The following is a 26,806-nucleotide window of genomic DNA, read 5'->3' on the forward strand; positions in this document are numbered from 1 at the left end:
AAAGGATGGAAGCGCTACTATGTCGCCTTCTGTTGACCGCCAATCAGAACGCAGAAGCGACCACCAATCGGAACTGAATGGGCGCGGAAAAGGCAACGCAAATGCACGCCTATGTGTCGGTGTCTGAGTCGTCAACGAGGTCGTTGGTAAGGTGTCAAACACAGCGATGTGTGCTACCCAGCGGGACCTCAACGATCAAAAAAAGGTCCATGCCATTCCGACACGACCAGCGATCTCACAGTAGGGGCCTGGTCGCTGCTACATGTCAAACATAGCGAGATCGCTACTGAGGTCGCTGTTGCATCACAAAACTTGTGACTCAGCAGCGATTTCGCTAGTGACCTCGCTCAGTGTGAAGTACCCCTAAGAAGAGGACAGTGGAGGATGTGCCCAGCACAATGTAAGCCCCGCTGGGTATCCATCATTCGCCAGCCCACCCCATTGGGGTGCCGTGCAGGAGGACAGAGACAGGAGCCAATGAGCTCTCATCATGGGGAAGCATTCATTGGCCAGCGAGCCTCCCATCCTGCTTGATACACTCCCTTTCTCAATGCCCACACTCAGAGCAGCGCCATAGTGAATTCCTTGCAGCTTACAGTGCAGCAATGGCTGTGCGGGACAGAAGCAGAACTGACATCTGCGTGGCATTAGCTTTTTAGGAAAAATTGTGCCCCTCCTCTTATGATATGAGTTGGCGCCCTAGACAGCCACCTACACCTTGTCCTGGCCCTGGTTCTATCTACAAGTCATTCATCTTTCACTTGTTTTCATGATATGTTGCTGGGATCAGTCACAACATGTGAATTAGGCTTCCGTTTTTCATGATGGACACAGGATCAATTTAACCCCTTCCTATCATGGCCATTTATTTAATTTTAGTTTTAAGAAGGATTATTTTTTTTCATAGGCAACATTTATCGTTCACTACATAATGTATTTGAAGATGGTAAAAATGTAGGCCATTATTATTTTTTTAGATGGCTGCTGTTGACCTTGGCGTTTAACAAGACATCTCTGAAGGCGTTCTCTCCTGTCCTGGTAGTTTTTGGTGAGTTTGCCGTGTCTTACAATTCCAGTAAAGTGAATCTGCTTCTTTTTTACTCATTCTAAACTGACCTGCGGTGCGTGTATCAAATCCACAAAATGTCAGTTTCTCTTGCAAATACAGTGAGTTTTATGTTCAGATTTTTCCTATAGAATTGCATTAAGTGCAGAAAATGTGCAAGTAAAAAATACACATGTGAATTTTGTGCACTTCCATGGCGAAACCGTATAAAAAAATAAATGTAATCCGCACATGTCTACATCAGTAAAGTTTTATCAAACTAAAATACCATGAAGTACCAAAAACAAAACCACTTTATGTAAAACATGACATATCAAGAGACAAAATACACTGCAAAAATAAGATAAAAACGCATGTAATAAAAAAAAACTTAAAAATGCATGCAATAACCTTATTTACTTACTGTAATAGGTACAAAAAAATCTGCAATCTCAATAACTCACCGTGGACAAATAACCTGGGTATGTGCACACATTTGGTATCAGCCAACATCTTCATATACTGAAGTGTTGGCAGGAAAGGTGTTGTGTACACTGTGAGTTTTTAACACTTTTTTTTCCCAATCATTAGAATTGATGAAAAATACTGAAAGAATTCACCTGCTTTACATATGAAACTGGTAAAACTCTGCAAGGAAAAATAAGCAGCGTGTGCTGAGGTTTCAGAAATCTCATTCACGTCACTGGGACAGTAAAAAAATGCCATGTGTGAACATGCCATAAGACTCTATTCACCTGTGTTTTTTGCCTTGTGATCATGATGATTTACAATAGTAAAAAAATTGAGGTTTTATCAAAGCAGAGGGCTTGATTCATTTCTCTAGATAACGTATAAATTAGTTGCAAAAAAACAAAAGAATCAAATAAATGGAATATAAAGTATTTAAGGGGTTGTCCAACAGTAATTTTCTTTAGGCATGAATTGACTAATTGAGGCGTACTCACCCTCCAATACTTTCGCAGATCTAGCACAGGCGGCTCTGAAAGCTATGTCTATCCTGTCCTGTAGTCTTAGAACCCCTACAGCCCTACAATTAGCTGCAGCGCCCAAGTAACTGGTCTCAGTGGATGTTTAGAAACAACCACACTGAGGCACAGTACAGACCAAACGTTTGGACACACCTTCTCATTTAAAGATTTTTCTGTTTTTTCATGACTATGAAAATTGTACATTCACACTGAATGCATCAAAGCTATGAATTAACACATGTGGAATTATATACTTAACAAAAAAGTGTGAAACAACTGAAAATATGTCTTATATTCTAGGTTCTTCAAAGTAGCCACCTTTTGCTTTGATGACTGCTTTGCACACTCTTGGCATTCTCTTGAACCATCAAGCGCTACAAAGAAACTGGCACACATGAGGACCGCCCCAGGAAAGGAAGACCAAGAGTCACCTCTGCTTCTGAGGATAAGTTTATCCGAGTCACTAGCCTCAGAAATCGCAGGTTAACAGCAGCTCAGATTAGAGACTAGGTCAATGCCACACAGAGTTCTAGCAGCAGACACATCTCTACAACAACTGTTAAGAGGAGACTTTGTGCAGCAGGCCTTCATGATAAAATAGCTGCTAAGAAACCACAGCTAAGGACAGGCAACAAGCAGAAGAGACTTGTTTGGGCTAAAGAACACAAGGAATGGACATTAGACCAGTGGAAATCTGTGCTTTGGTCTGATGAGTCCAAATGTGAGATCTTTGGTTCCAACCACCGTGTCTTTGTGCGACTCAGAAAAGGTGAACGTATGGACTCTACGTGCCTGGTTCCCACCCTGAAGCATGGAGGAGGAAGTGTGATGGTGTGGGGGTGCTTTGCTGGTGACACTGTTGGTGATTTATTCAAAATTGAAGGCATACTGAACCAGCATGGCTACCATAGCATTTTGCAGTGGCATGCTATTCCATCCGGTTTGCGTTTAGTTGGACCATCATTTTTCAACAGGACAATGACCCCAAACACACCTCCAGGCTGTGTAAGGGCCATTTGACCAAGAAGGAGAGTAATGGGGTGCTACCCCAGATGATCTGGCCTCCACAGTCACCAGACTTGAACCCAATCGAGATGGTTTGGGGTGAGCTGGACCGCAGAGTGAAGGCAAAAGGGCCAAGTGCTAAGCATCTCTGGGAACTCCTTCAAGATTTTTGGAAGACCATTCCAGGTGACTACCTCTTGAAGCTCATCAAGAGAATGCCAAGAGTGTGCAAAGCAGTCATCAAAGCAAAAGGTGGCTACTTTGAAGAACCTAGAATATAAGACATAATTTCAGTTGTTTCACACTTTTTTGTTAAGTATATAATTCCAGATGTGTTAATTCATAGTTTTGATGCCTTCAGTGTGAATATACAATTTTCATAGTCATGAAAATACAGAAAAACCTTTAAATGAGAAGGTGTGTCCAAACTTTTGGTCTGTACTGCATATATAAGAATGGCCAGGTCACGTCTTTTAACTGCTACGCATTGATACGTATGTGAACTGCTAAAAGAAGCACAGCAAGTTGTTTTTACATTGCCGTGCACATGTTCATTTTTTTTTTTTTTTTTTTTTACGTTTATGGAGCATTTAAACAGTCGCTCTGCGGGCGCAGTGATGAATCGGGCCCTCTGCCGCTCTGATGAGTCTGCAGTCGCTTTGCATATGCAAATTGCATAGTTGCAGTCAAATGTTGCGCTCTCACTTTCAATACTGGGGAATCCTGACAGCACATGCACAACACCCTGTCAGAATTCATAAGTTTGCAATCACAGAGAGTGACTGCAGACTTTTGTCAGAAGACCAGACAACCCCTTTAATCTTTACCGCACATGACCGCTGCTGTGAATTGCTAATCCATGGAAAGCTGCTGCGTAATCACATATGCTGTTCTCCAGCCAGAGCTAGGATGGTTCATGCATATGATGGTTCGCACTGTTCTACTCTGGATCGCTGCTTCCAGGGGAGGAAGCATACCTTCATTGTAAGACACAATTTTGTAAGCCACAATTATATTTCCTGTGGATTCCATGAAGTTCATGCCATGGCGTAATTAGAGTCCAGTGGGTCCTGGTGCAAAATTTGGATTTGGGGCTTCCCTCTCTACCCACACATGTTGGTCAAATGAATGGGCCCTTGTAGTGTTCTAAATCCTATAAAGATATACAAGAATCCACCTAACCCCATTATGTTCTAATGTCCCCCATCTTGTGCTCCTTCCTGGTGTATATGTTCCGCATCCTGGGCCCCTGACTGGTATATACAGGTGCTTCTCACAAAATTAGAATATCATTAAAAAGTTAATTTAAGTTCTTTGATACAAAAAGTGAATCTCATTATACAGAGTGATTCAATTTCAAGTGTTTATTTCTGTTAATGTTGATGATTATGGCTTACAGCCAATGAAAACCTAAAAGATAGTATCTCAGTAAATTAGAATGATTAATAAACACCTGCGAAGGCTTCCTAAGCATTTAAAAGGTTCCTTAGTCTGTTTCAGTAGGCTCCACAATCATGGGGAAGACTGCTGACTTGACATATGTCCAGAAGGCAGTCATTGACACTCCACAAGGAGGGTAAACCACAAAAGGTCATTGCTAAAAAGCTGGCTGTTCAGAGTGTTGTATCCAAGCATATTAATGGACAGTTGAGTGGAAAGAAAAAATGTGGTAGAAAAATGTGCACAAGCAACCGGGATAACCGCAGCCTTAAAAGGATTGTTCAGAAAAGGCCATTCAAAAATTTGGTGAAGATTCACAAGGAGTGGACTGCTGCTGGAGTCATTGCTTCAAGAGCAACCACACACAGACGTATCCAGGACATGAGATACAAGTGTCGCATTCCTTATGTCAAGCCACTCATGATCAATAGACAATGCCAGATGCGTCTTACCTGGGCCAAGGAGAAAAAGAACTGGACTGTTGCTCAGTGGTCCAAGGTGTTGTTTTCAGATAAAAGTGCATTTTGTATTTCATTTGGAAATCAAGGTCCCAGAGACTGGAGGAAGAGTGGAGAGTCACACAATCCAAGCTGCTTGAGGCCTAGTGTGAAACTTCCACAATCATTGATGGTTTGGGGAGCCATGTCATCTGCTGGTGTAGGTCCACTGTGTTTTATCAAGACCAACGTCAGCGCAGCCGTCTGCCAGGAAATTTAAGGGTGCGTGTCCACTGTCCGGATTCACGCCGCTTTGGACGGAGCAGAAAACCCACTCCGCCCAAAGCGGCGCCCCCTTCTGTACGCGCGGTGATTCCGGATGTGTTCATTGCACACATCCGGAATTTCCGCACCCTATACATAGGGCCCTGTTATTTACCTTGTGGCGACGGAGCGTCACCGCAAGGTAAACAGACATGCTGCATTCTAAAAAGATGCACCGCATGTCCGTAAATGCAGGGCCGCCCGATGCGTCTTCACACGTATAGTGGAGACGGGATTTCATAAAATCCACTCCACTATGCTGTAACATCTGAACGCTGCGGTTGTACGCAGAGTTCAATCCGCAGCTAATCCGGATGTAATGCGGACAGTGGACACGCACCCTTAGAGCACCTCATGTGTCCCTCTGCCGACAAGCTTTTTGGAGATGGAAATTTCATTCTCCAGCAGGACTTGGCACCTGTCCACACTGCCAAAAGTACCAATACCTGGTTTAAAAACAACAGTATCACTGTGCTTGGTTGGCAGAAAACTCATCTGACCTTAACCCCATAATATATGGGGGTATTGTTAAGAGGAAGATGAGAGACACCAGATCTAATAATGGAGACGAGCTGAAGGCTGCTATCAAAGCAACCTGGGTTTCCATAACACCTCAGCAGTGCCACAGGCTGATCACCTCCTTGCCACGCCACATTGATGCAGTAATTGATGCAAAAGGAGCCCCGACCAAGTATTGAGTGCATTTACTGAACATATATTTCAGTAGGCCAACATTTTGGATTTTAAAATTTTTCAAGCTGGTGTTAGAAAGTATTCTAATTTACTGTGATAATGACTTTTGGCTTTTCATTGGCTGTAAGCAATAATCATCAACATTAACAGAAATAAACAGATCACTCTGTAATGACTCTCTATAATATGAGTTTCACTTTTTGTATTGAAGAACTGAAATAAATTATATTTAATTAAATTATATTCTAATTTTGTGAGAAGCACCTGAATGTCACAATAAATCAGAACACACTGCGGGGCGGGATCTAGGGCCTCGGGTACACGCAGGCGCGAGATGATTTCCATCAGGTGATGTGAGTCGAAGGGCAGCGCAAACGGCACATGCCCGAAAAAGAAAAGCACAGCGCAGGTGCCAGGTACATTACTGAAGACAGAGAAGGTGGCACCCGGTGCACTGAGGGGCTGACTGATGGCTGGGAGGTGGTTGTGTCCGGTGGAAAAGACATGCCCCCCAGACAGACTGAAGGTATGGTGCGAAAATTATAGGGTTTCTATGAGGGGTTTGGGGGGAAAGTTTTCAGAAGTATTTTTTTTTCAGACTATATAAACATTCCATGATAAATTTCCTGAGGCAGTTTTTACTAAAATCACACCATCATTTCAATCGCCTGAAAAAAATACATTTTTGCGGAAATCCTAAGGGTGTCCACACTCAGGAAACGCTGCATGTTTGATGCTGCGTAGAGCCGCAGCGTCAAACACGCAACGTCCAGATGTTACAGCATAGTGGAGAGGATTTCATGAAATCCCGTCTCCACTATGCGGTAAAACACGCAGGCGGCAGACCCGCGTAAATGGACATGTGGCGCGTCTTTTCAGAATGCAGCACATGTGTTTACAAAGCGGCGACGCTCCGTCGATGCCCCGTAAATTTACCATAGACTATCATTAGATGCAATAAAATCGCATCTAATTAGTCACATGCGTAGAAACTGCGTAAATGCAGCTTACTACGCATGTCTGCCGGCTCACCTGCAGTTCTCGCGATAACTTATAGGCGTCTTATTGACACCTCTCCATTATTAACCAGGCTTAATGTCACCTACAATAGCAAGGTGACATTAAACCCTTATTACCCCATATCCCACCGCTACAGGGGAGTGACAAGAGAGGGGCTAAGTGCCGAAATTGGCATATCTTACAGATGCGCCATTTTTGGGGTGGGTGGGGGCTGGTATTTGTAGCTGGGGGGGGAATAACCATGGCCCCTCTTTAGGCTATGAATATCAGCCAGCAGCTGTCTGCATAGCCTTTCTGGCTATAAAATGTAGGGGAACCTCACGTCATTTTTTGGGGGGGTCCCCTAAATTTAATAGCCAGTAAAGGCTACGCAGACAGCTGCAGGCTGATATTCATAGCCTAGAGAGGAGCCATGGGTGTTACCCCCTTCCCAGGCTACAAATATTGGCCCCCAGCCATCGGCTTTCCCCCTCTGGCACAGAAAATTGCGCGGGAGCCCTCGCCATTTTTTCAAAATTTTTTTTTAAATTAAACATTGAGTTTAAGGCCGGCGTCAATACCCGGTACTGTCGCGGGACTCGGGACCGGAGCGTTCAGCTGCATAGAAATACATGCAGCTGCACGCTCCGGTTCCGAGTACCGGTGGCAGTGCAGGGTATTGAAGCGAGAGACTTGTGTGAGTTTCTCACGTGACCCCATCCTAATGCACATTTCGCGTGTGTGTCTTTATTTAAGGCCAGGATGACACATGCAAGAAACTCGGACGAGTCTCGCATCTAAATACCCGACACTGGCGCTGGAACTCGGGAGTGGAGCTTGCAGCTGCATAGAAATACATGCAGCTACATGCTCCGCACCCGAGTGTCGGCGGCAGTGCCGGGTATTAAGATGCGAGACTCGTCCGAGTTTCTCGCATGTGTGATCCATCTATCGTATCTATTAATCATCTGTTTATCTATTATTTATCTATTATCTATCAATATATCTATCTTATCGGTATATCTATATAGAGATATATTGATAGATATATCGGTAGATAATAGATATATCGATAGATACCATAGATAAAGACGACAGATAGATCTATAGATAGATGTGATAGATACGATAGACAGATACGATAGATATGTTTTGTATCCATCTAACATATCTATCTAGTGGAGCTGGCTCAGGGATAGGAAACAAAGGGTGGTTATTAATGGAGCACACTCGGACTGGGTAGGGGTTAGCAGTGGGGTACCACAGGGGTCAGTATTGGGCCCTCTTCTTTTTAACATATTTATTAATGACCTTGTAGGGGGCATTCAGAGTAGAATTTCAATATTTGCAGATGACACTAAACTCTGCAGGGTAATCAATACAGAGGAGGACAATTTTATATTACAGGATGATTTATGTAAACTAGAAGCTTGGGCTGATAAATGGCAAATGAGCTTTAATGGGGATAAATGTAAGGTCATGCACTTGGGTAGAAGTAATAATATGTATAATTATGTGCTTAATTCTAAAACTCTGGGCAAAACCGTCAATGAAAAAGACCTGGGTGTATGGGTGGATGACAAACTTAAATTCAGTGGCCAGTGTCAGGCAGCTGCTACAAAGGCAAATAAAATAATGGGATGCATTAAAAGAGGCATAGATGCTCATGAGGAGAACATAATTTTACCTCTATACAAGTCACTAGTGCGACCACACTTAGAATACTGTGCACAGTTCTGGTCTCCGGTGTTTAAGAAAGGCATAGCTGAACTGGAGCGGGTGCAGAGAAGAGAGACCAAGGTTATTAGAGGACTGGGGGTCTGCAATACCAAGATAGGTTATTACACTTGGGGCTATTTAGTTTGGAAAAACGAAGACTAAGGGGTGATCTTATTTTAATGTATAAATATATGAGGGGACAGTACAAAGACCTTTCTGATGATCTTTTTAATCATAGACCTGAAACAGGGACAAGGGGGCATCCTCTACGTCTGGAGGAAAAAAGGTTTAAGCATAATAACAGACGCGGATTCTTTACTGTAAGAGCAGTGAGACTATGGAACTCTCTGCCGTATGATGTTGTAATGAGTGATTCATTACTTAAATTTAAGAGGGGACTGGATACCTTTCTGGAAAAGTATAATGTTACAGGGTATATACACTAGATTCCTTGATAGGGCGTTGATCCAGGGAACGAGTCTGATTGCCGTATGTGGAGTCGGGAAGGAATTTTTTTCCCCAATGTGGAGCTTACTCTTTGCACATGGGTTTTTTTTGCCTTCCTCTGGATCAACATGTTAGGTTAGGCTATGGGTTGAACTAGATGGACATATAGTCTTCCTTCAACCTTAATAACTATGTAACTATGTAACTATGTAGTGTGTGTATAGTCTTCAATGGAGTATGTAAATGAAGAGGTTGGACAAGAAATGACATCACAATTTTTTATTTGTATATCTTTATTGAGTTTACAAAAACACACAAATCCGAATGAAAAAAGCGTGTCAAAAAAACGCATGAAAAACGCAGGTGACCTGCCAGTGACCTCAGGTTCAGATTTGGTGCAGATTTTATCTGCGTCAAATCCTGACCGTGGACACACCCAGGAACTCATGTCTGCACTACGTCCAACACCACAGACCCTTGGTAAAACGAGACCAGTCGGTAATTCTGTGCAGCGCAATGATGACACCCGTGACCACAGCTCCCGTGATCGGTGTCAGCCACCTATGAGGTGACCGCGTTTTCCCAACAAGCAGTCTGATGCAATCAGTGTGTCACAGGCAGTGCTGAGACCCAGATCACAGGTGACCGCACGGACACTGCGTGCTACGTCCTGCGCTGTTATCCCACGGCCCCGCCCCCTTGTTTACAGGAAGGGAATACAGTGCTGACTCCATTGTATGACTGATCCGCCCCTCCTCCAATCAAAGTCCAGTTCTGCGTGAGTGACATCAGCGCTAACCAATGGCTGCGACTCTCGGTTGTCTGTAGACGTGAGCTCGCCATGTTGTGGGGCAACAGTCAGAGCTGAAGGAGGCCCGGGATCCGCAGGCTCCTGAGGAGGAGGGGTCTCCGGTGTCTGCTGTGTAGTGGGGTCCTCACTGACGACTACAGGTATGGTGTCTAGTAGTGCGGGGCAGTAATACTGTTATACGTGTGTAGAAGCCGTGGCATTCCTCTTAAAGGGACAGTGCTGTGTATTCTGTATCCTCTGATCCCCAGCCATGGGAGTGCAATATGCCTGATCTGTCTCTCAGGTCGTTATCCGAAAAGACCTGCACCCCTCACAATGTCCTGCTGCAAAATCCAACTGGTAAATGTGTCCGCCACTCAGAAGTCTCTACATTAGATGGTGACTTCAGAGCAGAACTCCTTTTATGCCTTTTCCACCGCAGCCAGTTTTCGTCTACGCACTTTATTTATTTTACTCTTTCATAACTTTATTTGTAAACACAACATTGACCGGGATCTTGTGGCGACTAGGCCATGGAGGAATACCATTGGAGGAATACCATTGGAGGAACACCATTGGAGGCAGGGGTGGATTAAGGGTAGCCAGGGCCCCGGGCTGTTCACACACTGTGGGCCCCCCCGGTCATGTGACGGGGGTCATGTGACGGGGGTCATGTGACGGGGGTCATGTGACGGGGGTCATGTGACGGGGGTCATGTGACGGGGGTCATGTTATACCCGAACCAGATTATTCCAGAAAAAGGGCCGGGCCCTACTCTACTGTAACCTAGGAAATATTTGTTAAAATCTGCAATACAATTTAGGTATATCTTGACCAATAATATCACATACAAGGAACAAATACCACTGCACCATGACCAGACCACAAATTACAACCACAGTGATCGAATAATATCACATACAAGGAACAAATACCACCGCACCATTTCCAGACCACATATTACCATACCTCCCAACTTTTGAAGTTGGGAAAGAGGGACAAAGTTTGCGGAGCGCGTTGCGCGCCGCAGCAAGTTTTAGGCCACACCTCTGACCACACCCATTCACTAGTCACACCCATATCCATGTCTCAACCACACCCATTTAGCACTGCTGATCACACTGTTCATAAAGAATAATTATTAAAAAAAAATATGGCCACACAGTGCTCGATACTGTATAATGGCCACACAGTGCTCCATACTGTATAATGACCCCACATGACCACATTATGCTCAATACTGTATAATGGCCACACATGATGTTCAATACTGTATAATGACCCCACATGATGCTCAATACTGTATAATGGCCACACATGATGTTCAATACTGTATAATGACCCCACATGATGCTCAATACTGTATAATGGCCACACATGATGCTCCATACTGTATAATGACCGCACATGATGCTCAATACTGTATAATGGCCCCACATGATGCTCAATACTGTATAATGACCCCACATGATGCTCAATACTGTATAATGGCCAGACATGATGCTCCATACTGTATAGTGACTGCACATGATGCTCCATACTGTATAATGACCGCACATGATGCTCAATTCTGTATAATGGCCACACATGATGCTCCATACTGTATAATGGCCACACATGATGCTCCATACTGTATAATGACCGCACATGATGCTCTATGTATAATGACCACACATGATGCTCCATATTGTATAATGACCGCACATGATGCTCCATAATGGCCACACATGATGCTCCATACTGTATAATGACCGCATATGATGCTCCATACTGTATAATAGCCGCACATGATGCTCCATACTGTATAATGACTGCACATGATGCTACATACTGTATGACAGCACATGATGCTCCATACTGTATAATGACAGCACATGATGCTCCATACTGTATAATGACCGCACATGATGTTCCATACTGTATAATGACAGCACATGATGCTCCATACTGTATAATGACAGCACATGATGCTCCATACTGTATAATGGCCACACATGATGCTCCATACTGTATAATGACCGCACATGATGCTCTATACTGTATAATGGCCGCACATGATGCTCCATACTTTATAATGACCGCACATGAGGCTCCATACTGTATAATGGCCACACATGATGCTCCATACTGTATAATAGCCGCACATGATGCTCCATACTGTATAATGACCGCACATGATGCTCCATACTGTATAATGACAGCACATGATGCTCCATACTGTATAATGGCCACACATGATGCTCCATACTGTATAATGACCGCACATGATGCTCCATACTGTATAATGACCGCATATGATGCTCAGTAATACTGTATAATGACCGCACATGATGCTCCATACTGTATAATGGCCACACATGATGCTCTATACAGTATATTGGCCGCACATGATAATGGCCACACATAGCTACTCCTACACACGCGGCTGCGCTCTGTAAACTTTGCATACACGGCTCCGCTCCGTACACACGGCTCCACTCCGTACATCTCATACACACACGGCTCCGCTCCGTACACATTCAGCTCCGCTCCATACACCTCATACACGGCTCTGCTCCATACACCTCATACACGGCTCCGCTCCATACACCTCATACACACACGGCTCCGCTCCATACATCTCGTACACATGGCACTACTCCGTACACCTCATACACACACCGCTCCGCTCCATACACATTGCACACACTGCTCCGCATACCTTGCACACACACAGCTCCGCTGCGTACACCTCATACACATACGGCTCCTCTCCATACATCTCGTACACACACGGCACTACTCCGTACACCTCATACACACGCGGCTGTGCTCCGTACACCTCGTACACACGCGGCAGTGCTCCGTACACCTCGTACACATGGCTCCGCTCCGTACACCTCGTACACACGCGGCTGTGCTCCGTACACCTCGTACACATGGCTCCGTACACCTCTTACACACGACTCCGCTCCGTACACCTTGTACACATGCGGCTGTGCTCCGTACACCTTGTACACATGGCTCCGTACACCTCTTACACACGACTCCGCTCCGTACACCTCGTACACACGCGGCTGTGCTCCGTACACCTCGTACACACGCGGCTGCGCTCCGTACACCTCGTACACACGCGGCTGCGCTCCGTACACCTCGTACACACGCGACTGTGCTCCGTACACCTCGTACACACGCGGCTGTGCTCCGTACACCTCGTACACACGACTCCACTCCGTACACCTTTCACATGCTGCTCCGCTTCGTACACACGCGGCTGTGCTCCGTACACCTCGTACACACGCGGCTGTGCTCCGTACACCTCGTACACACGACTCCACTCCGTACACCTTTCACATGCTGCTCCGCTCCGTACACCTCATACACACGCGGCTGTGCTCCGTACACCTCGTACACACGCGGCAGTGCTCCGTACACCTCGTACACACAGCTCCGCTCCGTACACCTTGTACACACGCGGCTGTGCTCCGTACACCTCGTACACATGGCTCCGTACACCTCTTACACACGACTCCGCTCTGTACACCTTGTACACACGCGGCTGTGCTCCGTACACCTCGTACACATGGCTCCGTACACCTCTTACACACGACTCCGCTCCGTACACCTCGTACACACGCGGCTGCGCTCCGTACACCTCGTACACACGCGGCTGTGCTCCGTACACCTCGTACACACGCGGCTGTGCTCCGTACACCTCGTACACACGCGGCTGTGCTCCGTACACCTCGTACACACGCGGCTGTGCTCCGTACACCTCGTACACACGCGGCTGTGCTCCGTACACCTCGTACACACGCGTGTGTGCTCCGTACACCTCGTACACATGGCTCCGTACACCTCTTACACACGACTCCGCTCCGTACACCTTGTACACATGCGGCTGTGCTCCGTACACCTTGTACACACAACTCCGCTCCGTACACCTCATACACACGCTGCTCTGCTCCGTACACCTCGTACACACGCGGCTGCGCTCCGTACACCTCATGCACACGGCTCCGTACACATCGTACACACACGACTCCGCTCCATAGACCTTTCACACGCTGCTCTGATCCATACACCTCGTACACACACGGCTCTGCTACATCCACCCTGTAAACACCTCCTGACCTCACACATACGCTGCCTTACCCTCCTCCGGCGCCATGGCAACCAGCAAAGTCCTGTACACGGAGGTCCTCCTCCCGATCATGTGACCCCTGACTCCTCCCATCCTGTGACCTCATCACAGGTCCTGTGCACAGAGCAGCCATTATGTGGTGTGCTGCTGTGCAGGCCGGGTGCAGGGACTCGGAGCTCTCAGCTGACCGGCTGATACACGCACCTCCCAACCAATGCGGGCCCCCCTCTCTCTGCCCACCGGGTCCGGGGGCACACAAATGCCGGCGGGCATTCAGACAATTAGTGGAGGGTCAATCTGTGCGGTAGCCCAGGGCCCCCCCAGACCACTGGGCCCTGGGCTACCGCCCATATTGACCCTCTGATAATCCGCCCCTGATTGGAGGAATACCGTTGGAGGAATACCGTTGGAGGAATACCATTGGAGGAATACCATTGGAGGAATACCATTGGAGGAATACCATTGGAGGAATACCATTGGAGGAATACCATTGGAGGAATACCATTGGTCTAGTCGCCACAAGGTCCCGGTCAATGTCGTGTTTACAGTCAGTTCGATTATAGCGACTACGGAACGTGTTATAGGGGTTTCTATACGTATATTTATACAGTCCTGTGCAAAAACCTGACGGGTGTGGGGAAAAATTCTGCAAATTAAGAATGCCTTAAAAATAGAATTGTTAAAGGGAACCTGTCACCTGAATTTGGCGGGACCAGTTTTCGGTCATATGGGTGACGTTTTCGGGTGTTTGATTCACCCTTTCCTGGCCGCAATATTGGATTGAAGTTCATTTTATGTCCTCCGTAGTACACGCCTGCGCAAAGCAAGATTGTCTTGCGCAGGCGTGTACTACGGAGGACAGAGAATGAACTTCAATCCAATATTTATAGAGCATTGAGGGGTTAAACAAGTGCTAGAAGCAGATATTTGCTACTAATCACATAGACGTGTACTGTCATGTGCAATGTTAAAGGGAATCTGTCACCCCCCAGGACATATATGATCTATTAATATGGGCATACAGGTAATAGAAATGTTACACTAGTCCCACCTGATAAAAGAAAAAACCAAACAAACTGGTAATAGAGATTGACAGCGGCATTTAACTCGTACTTACCAGAAATCCCGCCCATCTGTGTCACGTGATCGCGGGTCACCGATGGGTCGGCATGGCAACCAAAGGTCTCCAGCAGACCTATATGGTTGTAATAGCCGGATTGCTTTGAGCACTGCCCGGTGGTATAAAAAGAACTAATCTGGTAAACTGCGTAGCGAAAAAAAAAAGTAAAAACCCCAGAGTTACACTTTTTTTTTTTTTGGTCGCTGCAACATTGCATTAAAATGCAATAACGGGCGCTCAAAAGATTGTACAGGTCCTTCTCAAAAAATTAGCATATAGTGTTAAATTTCATTATTTACCATAATGTAATGATTACAATTAAACTTTCATATATTATAGATTCATTATCCACCAACTGAAATTTGTCAGGTCTTTCATTGTTTAAATACTGATGATTTTGGCATACAACTCCTGATAACCCAAAAAACCTGTCTCAATAAATTAGCATATCAAGAAAAGGTTCTCTAAACGACCTATTACCCTAATCTTCTGAATCAACTAATTAACTCTAAACACATGCAAAAGATACCTGAGGCTTTTATAAACTCCCTGCCTGGTTCATTACTCAAAACCCCCATCATGGGTAAGACTAGCGACCTGACAGATGTCAAGAAGGCCATCATTGACACCCTCAAGCAAGAGGGTAAGACCCAGAAAGAAATTTCTCAACAAATAGGCTGTTCCCAGAGTGCTGTATCAAGGCACCTCAATGGTAAGTCTGTTGGAAGGAAACAATGTGGCAGAAAACGCTGTACAACGAGAAGAGGAGACCGGACCCTGAGGAAGATTGTGGAGAAGGACCGATTCCAGACCTTGGGGAACCTGAGGAAGCAGTGGACTGAGTCTGGTGTGGAAACATCCAGAGCCACCGTGCACAGGCGTGTGCAGGAAATGGGCTACAGGTGCCGCATTCCCCAGGTAAAGCCACTTTTGAACCATAAACAGCGGCAGAGGCGCCTGACCTGGGCTACAGAGAAGCAGCACTGGACTGTTGCTAAGTGGTCCCAAGTACTTTTTTCTGATGAAAGCAAATTTTGCATGTCATTCGGAAATCAAGGTGCCAGAGTCTGGAGGAAGACTGGGGAGAAGGAAATGCCAAAATGCCTGAAGTCCAGTGTCAAGTACCCACAGTCAGTGATGGTGTGGGGTGCCATGTCAGCTGCTGGTGTTGGTCCACTGTGTTTCATCAAGGGCAGGGTCAATGCAGCTAGCTATCAGGAGATTTTGGAGCACTTCATGCTTCCATCGGCTGAAATGCTTTATGGAGATGAAGATTTCATTTTTCAGCACGACCTGGCACCTGCTCACAGTGCCAAAACCACTGGTAAATGGTTTACTGACCATGGTATTACTGTGCTCAATTGGCCTGCCAACTCTCCTGACCTGAACCCCATAGAGAATCTGTGGGATATTGTGAAGAGAAAGTTGAGAGACGCAAGACCCAACACTCTGGATGAGCTTAAGGCCGCTATTGAAGCATCCTGGGCCTCCATAACATCTCAGCAGTGTCACAGGCTGATTGCCTCCATGCCACGCCGCATTGAAGCAGTCATTTCTGCCAAAGGATTCCCGGCCAAGTATTGAGTGCATAACTGAACATTATTATTTGATGGTTTTTTTGTTTGTTATTAAAAAACACTTTTATTTGATTGGATGGGTGAAATATGCTAATTTATTGAGACAGGTTTTTTGGGTTATCAGGAGTTGTATGCCAAAATCATCAGTATTAAAACAATAAAAGACCTGACAAATTTCAGTTGGTGGATAATGAATCTATAATATATGAAAGTTTAATTGTAATCATTACATTATGGTAAATAATGAAATTTTACACTATATGCTAATTTTTTGAGAAGGACCTGTATATACACCAACATAGTATCATTAAAACCGTCAGCTCGGCGCACAAAAAATAAGCCCTCACTCGGCCCCAGATCCTGAAAATTGGATTTGGATTTTTTTTTCACCACTCCAAAAAATAACCTAGACATGTTTGGTGTCCATGAACTCGTAACGAACTGGAGAATCATAATGGCAGCTCAGTTTTAGCATTTGGTGAACATGATGAAAAAAATCCAAACAGTTGTGGAATTGCACATTTTATTTTATTTTTTGCAATTTCACTGCATTTGCAATTTTTTCCCATTTTGGAGTACGCGATATGTTAAAACCAATGGTGTTGTTCAAAAGTACAGCTCGTACAGCAAAAAACAAGCCCTCACATGCCCATATTGACGGAAAAATAAAAAAGTTATGGCTCTGGAAAGCAGGGGAGTGAAAAACTGAAACTTAAAAAATGTAAAAGGGTTCCGTCGTGCAGGGGTTAAAGACAGTAAAAGTTAGAGCCCCGAAAAGTGCAAAAAATTTTAGGGCTCTTACTGGACTTGGAGGTTCAGGAGTGTTATCTCCCAGTGGATAAGGGTATGTTCCCACGGTCAGTAATCGGCAGCGCTTTGGACGCAGGTGATTCCTCATGTGTTCATTTAACCGTGCGGAATCACTGCAACCAATACATTGCACTGGTGATATTTATCTTCCAGAGACTGAGCGTCTCCGCAAGATTAATAGTCATGCTGTCTGGAAAGACGAGCCGCATGTACCTCTCCGCAGGGAAGCCATGGGCGCCAGTGCACACATAGTGGAGGTGGGATTTCTTGACATCCCATCCACTATGCTGTAACATCTTTTATCTACAGCGTTACAGAATGCTGTAGATAAGCCCCTAATGGCGGTGGCCGCAGTTTATAGCTCCAAAATGAGGTGAAATATTCTGTTTAAGCCGGTTTCACACGTCAGTGGCTCCGGTACGTGAGGTGACAGTTTCCTCACGTACCGGGGCCACTGACACACGTAGACACATTGAAATCAATGCATCTGTGCAGATGTCATTGATTTTTTGCGGACCGTGTCTCCGTGTGCCAAACACGGAGACATGTCAGTGTTCGTGGGAGCGCACGGACAAAGTCAATGGGTCCGTGTAAAACACGTACCGCACACGGACGTTGTCCGTGTGCAGTCCGTGTGCCGTGCAGGAGACAGCGCTAGAGTACGCGCTGTCCCCCCCACTGGTGCTGAAGCCGCCATTCATATCTTCCCTGCAGCAGCGTTTGCTGTAGAGAAGATATGAATGTTCCTTTTTTTTTTGTTTGTTTCTCGTGTTTAAAATAAAGATCCATGTTCCCACCCCCTGTGCGCCCGCCCGCTGTTCTTAAAATACTCACCCGGCTCCCTTGCTGGCTGGCGCTGCTTCCTGTCCTGGCCGCACCTTCTACTGTATGAGCGGTCACGTGGGGCCGCCGATTACAGTCATGAATATGCGGCTCCACCTCCCATAGGGGTGGAGCCGCATATTCATTACTGTAAATGAGTGGCCCCACGTGACCGCTCATACAGTAGAAGGTGCGGCCAGTACAGGAAGCAGCGCCAGCGAGGGAGCTGGGTGAGTATTTTAATAACAGCGGGCGAGCGCACAGGGGGTGGGAGGGGTTTGGGAATATGGATCTTTATTTTAAACTCGAGATACAAAAAAAAAAAGGAATATTCATATCTTCTCTCCAGCAAACGCTGCTGCAAAGAAGATATGAATGGCGGCTTCAGCACCAGATGCAGGGGACAGCGCTAAACTTTAGCGCTGTCTCCTGCACGGTGTGTGTGGTACCCAGTGGGCACACGGGCGGCACACGTGTGCCACAGAAACGCACGGACACGGATAATTCCGGTACCGATTTTTTTTTTCTTGTACCGGAATTATCTGGACGTGTGGGACTGCCCTTACTCTTATGGGACCAATTGGATTCCAGGGTCTTGCAGTGAGATGTCCTAGAAAACAAGATATCCCTTAAAGCAGAGGTGTCAAACTGCATTCCTCAAGGGCTGAAAACAGGTCATGTTTTCAGGATTTCCCTGTACTGCACAGGTGATAATTTAATCACCTACACACATAATGATTGCAGCACCTTGTGCAAAGCTAAGGAAATCTTGAAAACACGCATGGTTTGCAGCCCTCGAGGAATGCAGTTTGACACCCCTGCCTTAAAGGACACTTGGAAGGAAAGATGACGCTATCCCTAAAGACAACGCAGTCCCTCCATTTATGGCTGGATGTAATGAACCTGTCCACTGGGGGTCCCTGGGTGAACAGATTTACGCATGTAATTACCACCGATGCAAGCCTCAGGGTGTGGGAAGCTCAGGAGGAGATAATGGTTTGAGTGTCTGGACAGGGAACAAGAGAGCTGTTTCATCACTAGAAATACAGGGTCACCATGTCAGAATTCTCTCAATCAGTTGTCAGTGATAAATCACCAGGGGGAGCCGCTCCAGATGCTTCATGGAGGTGGCAGATTGCTTATTTCAATTAGTGGAAGGTCATCTCCTTTGATGGCTTTTCATATAAAATCCCCCCTAAGACAAGGGAAGTGGGAGCTAATGATTCTGTCCTCAGCCAGATGGTGCAGATGTGGGTCCTCCCGGATATAGATCTGTTCGTAAATAGAAAAGTGAGCAGATTCTGTTCTCTGGATCCTAAGTAGGGTCCCCAAATGGTAGATCCCTTTCTGATCCTGTGAGATTATGACCTGGCTTATGCCTTTCTACCAGTAGCTCTAATCCAATTAGTAATAAGGAAGATCAGGGAAGAATTATTCTGATAGCTCCCTTTTGGCACAGAAGACCATGGATTTTATGGTTCAGGATAATGTCAGTCACCGAACCATGGGTGCTTCCAGAGATTGCAAATCTTTTGTCATAGAGGCCGATGCACCATCCACAAGTAGCCAATCTACATTTCAACGGTGTGGAATTTGAGAGGGCGTGTTTAAGAGAAAAAAAAAGTTTATTCTCCTAATTTTATTTCTAGGCTACTTCAGAGTAGGAAAGCAGCTATTACAAAAATCTATGCTAGAACATTGAGGAACTTTTTAACCACTTCACTTCAGGGTCCAAAATAGAGGATGGAGCACCAGTTAGTAGTATCCTGGAATTCCTGCAAAAAGGTCTTGAACTAGGCATGTCCACCAGTACCCTTAAAGTCTAGGTGTCAGCACTGGGGGCCCTGTATAACTGTGGTTGGGCAAGAAATCATTGGGTCTAGAGCCACATCCGGCCCTCTGGCTGTCTCAGTCCGGCCCGCGGACCGAGATAGCCATGGAGCTGAAAACCTGCGGGCCTCACCATGCCCGCCCGCTCGCTCGCTGTATCCAGCAGTCAGCATTGGTGGAGGAGGGGCCTCCGGCCACTTCCTCCACCAATCAGCGTGTGAAACAGCTGACACGATGACGTCTTGTCATCATGTCAGCTGTGTACCGCCGGAGAGTCAGCGCATGTGGTGAGTATGTGGTTTGATTTTTTTTTTTTTTTCTCCATGTGTATGAACATGGGGATTCTATAGGGGTGACTTGCAGCACACAGGGAGGCTACGGGGGTGTCATGCTGCAAACAAGGAGGCTATGGGGGGTGTCATGCTGCACATGGTGAAGCTATGGGAAGGCTGTATACTGTCATGCAGTATATGGGGAGGCTGTGTGGGGCACATGCCGTACATGGGGAGGATGTGTGGGGATCATGTCATATATGGGGAGGCTGTGTGGGGATTGTACCGCATATGTAGTAGGCTGTGTGAGGCTCGTGCTGTATATATCTTCAAAGATATATAGGGGGTGTCAGCATACTTAATTATGCTCAATGTTAAGTGATACAATTAATATTAATACATTTAATATTGAGTAGAATTCATTTCAAGCTATTATTTCAGCCCTCCACAACAGTCATTGTCTCTCATGTGGCCCCTCGGGATAATTAATTGCCCACCCCTGATCTAAACCCATTTTGAGAGAGAAGTTCGTGCCATGGGATTTAAATCTAGTTCTGACAGCCATGATGGATGTGCCATTTGAACCTATAGGCTGGGGGTCACACTTGCGAGTGCAGTGAGAGAAACTCGCGTATCAATACCTGGCACTGCCACTAGGGACTGGAGCGTGCAGTTGCATGTATTTCTATGCAGCTGAACGCTTCGGTGCCGGCGGCAGTGCCGGATATTGATGCAAGTTTCTCGCATTGCACTCACTAGTGTGACCCCGGCCATAGAGTCCATGTCACTTATAATGCTTTCACTTAAAATGGTCCTCCTTCAACATCTGCTCGTAGGGTAAGTGACATGCAGGCCCTTTCTGTAGGTTCACCATTTACGCAAATCCTAGAAGACAGTCATTTTGAAGCATGATCCAGCCCATCTACCTAATGTATCTTCCTGATTTCATAGATCACAGGAGGTAGTCCTTCCTTCCTTTTGCTTTAGCCCCAAAAATTAGAAGACAAACTTCATACTCTATGAGATAAAAGATATCTAGTTAAATACTTGTCAGCTATAGAAGCTTGTAGGAAAGAGAGTTCATTGGTCGTGTCCTTCCAGGGAACCAGGAAGGGGCTTTTCTTTAAAGGGAACCTGTCACCCCCAAAATTGATGGTGAGGTAAGCTCACCGTCATCAGGGCTTATCTACAGCATTCTGTAATGCTGTAGATAAGCCTCCGATGTATCCTGAAAGAGAAGACGACGTTAGATTATACTCACCCAGGGGCGGGCCTGCTGCGGTCCCGTCAAATGGGTGTCTCAGGTCCGCTCCAGTGCCTCCCATCTTCATTCCGTGACGTCCTCTTCTGGTCTTCATGCCGCGGCTCCGGCGCAGGCGTACTTTGGCTTCACTGTTGAGGGCCGAGCAAAGTACTGCAGTGCGCAGGCGCCGGAAAGGTCAGAGAGACCCGGCGCCTGCGCACTGCAGTACTTTGCTCGGCCCTCAACAGTGCAGCCAAAGTGCGCCGGAGCCGCGGCGTGAAGACCAGAAGAGGACGTCATGGAATGAAGATAGGAGGCGCCGGAGCGGACCTGAGACACCCATCGGAGCAGGCCCGCCCCTGGGTGAGTATAATCTAACGTCTTTTTCTTATCTTTCAGGTTACATCGGGAGCTTATCTACGGCATTACAGAATGCTGTAGATAAGCCCCTGATGACGGTGAGCTTACCTCACCATCGATTTTGGGGGTGACAGGTTCCCTTTAACCTACTCAGCAAGTGGCAAAGTAGTTCCAGAAGGTTTGAAGGCTCATTCCACAAAGGCCGTGGCAACCTCATGGGCAGAGAGTTCGGTTATCGCATGCAGCGGTAGGCGGAGCTGAATGAAGAGGCGCGACAGTGGGTGGGGCTTCACAGAGGAAGTCCGCATCTCTTCCCAGCCAGGCTAAACGCTAATGTGAAACTAGCCTAAGGCGTCAACCTTCTTCCACTTTCTATAAACATTATAGGCTGGATATGATTTCCTCTTCCAACCTCACCTTTGGGAGAAGAGTTCTGCAGGCTGTGGTCGCTCCCTAAATTCTTACTTTTCTGTAATACTTTTGTCGTACTGTCATGGGTGATCGAGAAAGACTTAGTTACTTACCGGTAACAGAATTTTTCAGAACATATGACAACACCTTTTATATTCACTTCCGTAATGTGTGAGTGAGCACTTTTTTCACTAGAGTTATAAGTTCACGTTTTGTATTTAAGATGCTTGGTGCTGGTATTTTTTTTTTTTTTAATTGATGTAATAATCATTGGAGGTCCTGAGAGAGAGGTACTGCCCTTTTTATCCCGTAGGTTTCCTGTCCTTGGTGGGCAGATCCCTCCTCTCGTGGTGAATTAATGCGTTCCAAAAAATGCCGTTACTGATAAGTAACTGAGACTTAAATCTGTTTTAGAAAAGATTTCTTCTCCACAAACATTGCTTAAAATCAAGACATTTTAAGTTTGCGTGTATTTTGGTGGATCTGCATATGAGCGCCACAGGCACTATATTAGTTCTATACCAAATGGTCAGTGTAATATAGATATTGATAATGCCCTCCTCATAATGGAGTTTACTATATCTATAAAAACGAATTAATCCTTGGGACGTTTTTTTTTGGACTGTTGGCTTATAGAAAAATTGGTCCGCCTTGTCTGTGTACCTAGTGCACTTTTTTGACTGGTATGATCTAAGTCCTGTATGAGTATATAACAGGGTTGGTCTATATAGCTAGCCTAGCATCTTTTGCATGTGCTGTCTCGATTTGATATGTTGAGTTATATTTTATTTCCCATTCCTTGCTATAACTAAGTCACAGCACATGCAGAGGATTTAAGCAAGACTTGTGACGACCTGTCCTGTCATCAGGTATATCTGTCAAGCCACATATGGAAGACTCGAACTTCACTGCAGAAATCAGTGCTTGCTCCAAACGTTCTTATGTGTGTTCTATTAATCATCATCTTGCCGTGTAGCATTGAATAACTACCAACTATATATGTGTGTGTGTGTATATGTGGAATTATATACTTAATTTCAGTTGTTTCACACTTTTTTATTATGTCTTATATTCTAGGTTTTTCAAAGTAGCCACCTTTTCTTTGATGACTGCTTTGCACACTCTTGGCATTCTCTTGATGAGCTTCAAGAGGTAGTCACCGGGAATGGTCTTCCAACAATCTTGAAGGAGTTCCCAGAGATGCTTAGCGCTTGTTGGCCCTTTTGCCTTCACTCTGCGGTCCAGCTCATCCCAAACCATCTCGATTGGGTTCAGGTCTGGTGACTGTGGAGGCCAGGTCATCTGGCATAGCTCCCCATCACTCTCCTTTTTGGTCAAATAGCCCTCACACAGCCTGGAGGTGTGTTTGGGGTCATTGTCCTGTTGAAAAATAAATGATGGTCCAACTAAACGCAAACCGGATGGAATAGCATGCCGCTGCAAGATGCTGTGGTAGCCATGCTGGTTCAGTATGCCTTCAATTTTAAAAAAATCCCCAACAGTGTCACCAGCAAAGCACCCCCACACCATCACACCTCCTCCTCCATGCTTCTCGGTGGGAACCAGGCATGAGGAGTCCATCCGTTCACCTTTTCTGCATCGCACAAAGACACGGTGGTTGGAACCAAAGATCTCAAATTTGGACTCATCAAACCAATGCACAGATTTCCACTGGTCTAATGTCCATTCCCTGTGTTCTTTAGCCCAAACAAGTCTCTTCTGCTTGTTGCCTGTCCTTAGCAGTGGTTTCCTAGCAGCTATTTTACCATGAAGGCCTGCTGCACAAAGTCTCCTCTTAACAGTTGTTGTAGAGATGTGTCTGCTGCTAGAACTGGCATTGACCTGGTCTCTAATCTGAGCTGCTGTTAACCTGCGATTTCTGAGGCTGGTGACTCTGATAAACTTATCCTCAGAAGCAGAGGTGACTCTTGGTCTTCCTTTCCTGGGGCGGTCCTTATGTGAGCCAGTTTCTTTGTAGCGCTTGATGGTTTTTGCAATTGCACTTGGGGACACTTTCAAAGTTTTCCCAATTTTTTGGACTGACTGACCTTCATTTATTAAAGTAATGATGGCCACTCGTTTTTCTTTACTTAGCTGCTTTTTTCTTGCCATAATACAAATTCTTACAGTCTATTCAGTAGGACTATCAGCTGTGTATCCACCAGACTTCTGCTCAACACAACTGATGGTTCCAACCCCATTTATAAGGCAAGAAATCCCACTTATTAAACCTGACAGGGCACACCTTTGAAGTGAAAACCATTCCCGGTGACTACCTCTTGAAGCTCATCAAGAGAATGCCAAGAGTATGCAAAGCAGTCATCAAAGCAAAAGGTGGCTACATTGAACAACCTAGAATATAAGACATATTTTCAGTTGTTTCACGCTTTTTTTTATAGCTCTCCCATATAATTCACAGGCCACCATAGGCATACCCATATACAGGTTATGTTAGAGTGCTCCCATTATAGATGCTTGTGCAGTAGGATTTTCCTTAATATTAATGAACAGTGCTGTCCTTTGTCTCATAACATGTCATCTAAATAATAAATGGCAGATTTGACCTACCCAAGCGCCAATGAAATGCCTTACCAGACAGCAAACAATCAAGATGGCAGTAAGACACATCCTACATTCACAAAATGTACTGGGTAGTAGAAAAGGGAGCGTATAAAACATTTGTTACACAGGTTTCGCCAAAAAGAATCAGAAGTCTGGGCACAATTGGGAAAGAAAAGAGAATTGTACTCCATCCCCCATTCTAGCCTTAGTGACTATAGTATTGCACCCCATTCTAGAAGTGGCTGTTTTCGTATGTGGATCTCTGCTGATATTTTCCTTCTGTTCTCTTCGTAGGTGGAGAAACATGGAGCCGCAGGTGAACTTGTGTGTCTCCTGTAGAGGAGAAACGCAGAGCTTCTTGGTGTCCGATTCTCAGAAGACTACCTGGGCTGATGTGGAGGCAATGGTAATGCTTCAGATGGGAAGATGTATTGCGATAGATTTCTCAAGGCCTTGAGCAAGTTTAAAAAAACAAATATGTCCTCTAGTTTTCGGAAGAAGGAACTGTTCACTGAGCCGCTTCATATTTTTAGGAACTATGGTGTTAAAAATTGCTGTTTGAGTCAGCCTGCCCCAGTGAGAATCAGAAGAGAAAGCAGTCACCTCGCATATAATATCATGTGCCGTCTGCTGGGGCTGTAAAAACAGCTGAATCCTATCAATGAGTATATTACACACTATTAGGATGCAGCATTTTACACTCCCGCTATAGTAGTAATCATGGCCAGGACAACCCCTGCAAAGGTAGGTGTTCTCCAAGCTTCGGCCCATTGAAGTGGATAGGACTGAACTGCAATATCACAGTCCTGGACAACCCCTTTAAAGCTTTAAAGAGATTGTCTCACCACAAATAATCCTTTAATATGGCAGGCAGTGTGGCGCTTAGCTGGCGGCTGTCATGTTCACAGCACTTCTAGTAATAGATGATCTTGCTCTGCAGCCAGTGAGACATTTTCCGTATTGCAGCGATAGCAGGAGACATTTGTTGCTGATTTATATGAAAAAAAATGTACAGTTCTTCACAGGGTAAACATCAGTGTGATGCCCCCCTCGCCCTTTTAGATCAGTTCCCACCTATGGTGTTCAGAGCACAACACTTCGCCTTTGGAATCCGTGTGGACGTTCCCGCTGGCGCCCCCTCTCTGGTGTGGTCCGGAGTTGAAGATTCAAGCAATAGAATAGTAAACTAAGGGTGTTTGTCGCCACGCTGCGTCCAATCAGTCCTATTCCTTCCACAGGGATAGTCACTAAATCCTTTATTGACATGTTTATGCGTTTCCGTGTTACACCGACCCTCTCCCCATCATCAGGACAATTAAATAGTGGGAGAAATGTAACATTACATTGCTTCTTTCCAAATCTTACATTTATAGGGTATACAGGCACGTAAAGGGTTTATTGTAGAATGTAATATTGATGGCGTTTTCTTGGGGAAGGCCATCCACACGAGATCATTTGGGAGGTCTAACAGTCGGCAGCTGGGTGAAGGGCCACTGCGCTGGTTTTCCAGACACCGTTTGTATTTTTGTATATGTCCCCCATTCTGCCACTGTTCTTTAATGCATAGTTCATTCCTGTTCACTGTCGTGAGCTGTAACATCAGTTGACGATCAGCTGATCAGTGAGGGTTATGATCTGGGGCATAACGATAATAGTCACAGAGGTCACGATCTGGCCCGTGCGGGGTGGGGAAGGGGGGGGGGGGGGGCATGATGCCAGTGAAAAACTACAACTGAGTGTATTGCGGCGCAGAGACCCTTAAGAAGAAGACTTCATACGGTGGGGGAG

At 45.6% G+C, this 26,806-nt stretch overlaps 1 protein-coding gene across 12 annotated transcripts in view; it reads left to right on the top strand.

Annotated features, from left to right (window-relative positions):
• The first annotated feature begins 9,888 nt into the window (after positions 1–9,888).
• NBR1 (NBR1 autophagy cargo receptor) overlaps positions 9,889–26,806 on the top strand; it is a 105,375-nt gene continuing 88,457 nt past the window's right edge. For all 12 annotated transcript variants that reach the window (XM_069751888.1, XM_069751889.1, XM_069751896.1 and 9 more), the window contains exons 1-2: positions 9,889–10,049; positions 25,313–25,424. In XM_069751888.1, coding sequence (XP_069607989.1) covers positions 25,323–25,424 — 102 coding nt within the window. In that variant the 5' untranslated portion in view covers positions 9,889–10,049; positions 25,313–25,322. The remainder of the gene's footprint in view (positions 10,050–25,312; positions 25,425–26,806) is intronic.

This window comes from Ranitomeya imitator, chromosome 2, assembly GCF_032444005.1.
Source record: "Ranitomeya imitator isolate aRanImi1 chromosome 2, aRanImi1.pri, whole genome shotgun sequence".
Classification (NCBI taxonomy): domain Eukaryota; kingdom Metazoa; phylum Chordata; class Amphibia; order Anura; family Dendrobatidae; genus Ranitomeya; species Ranitomeya imitator.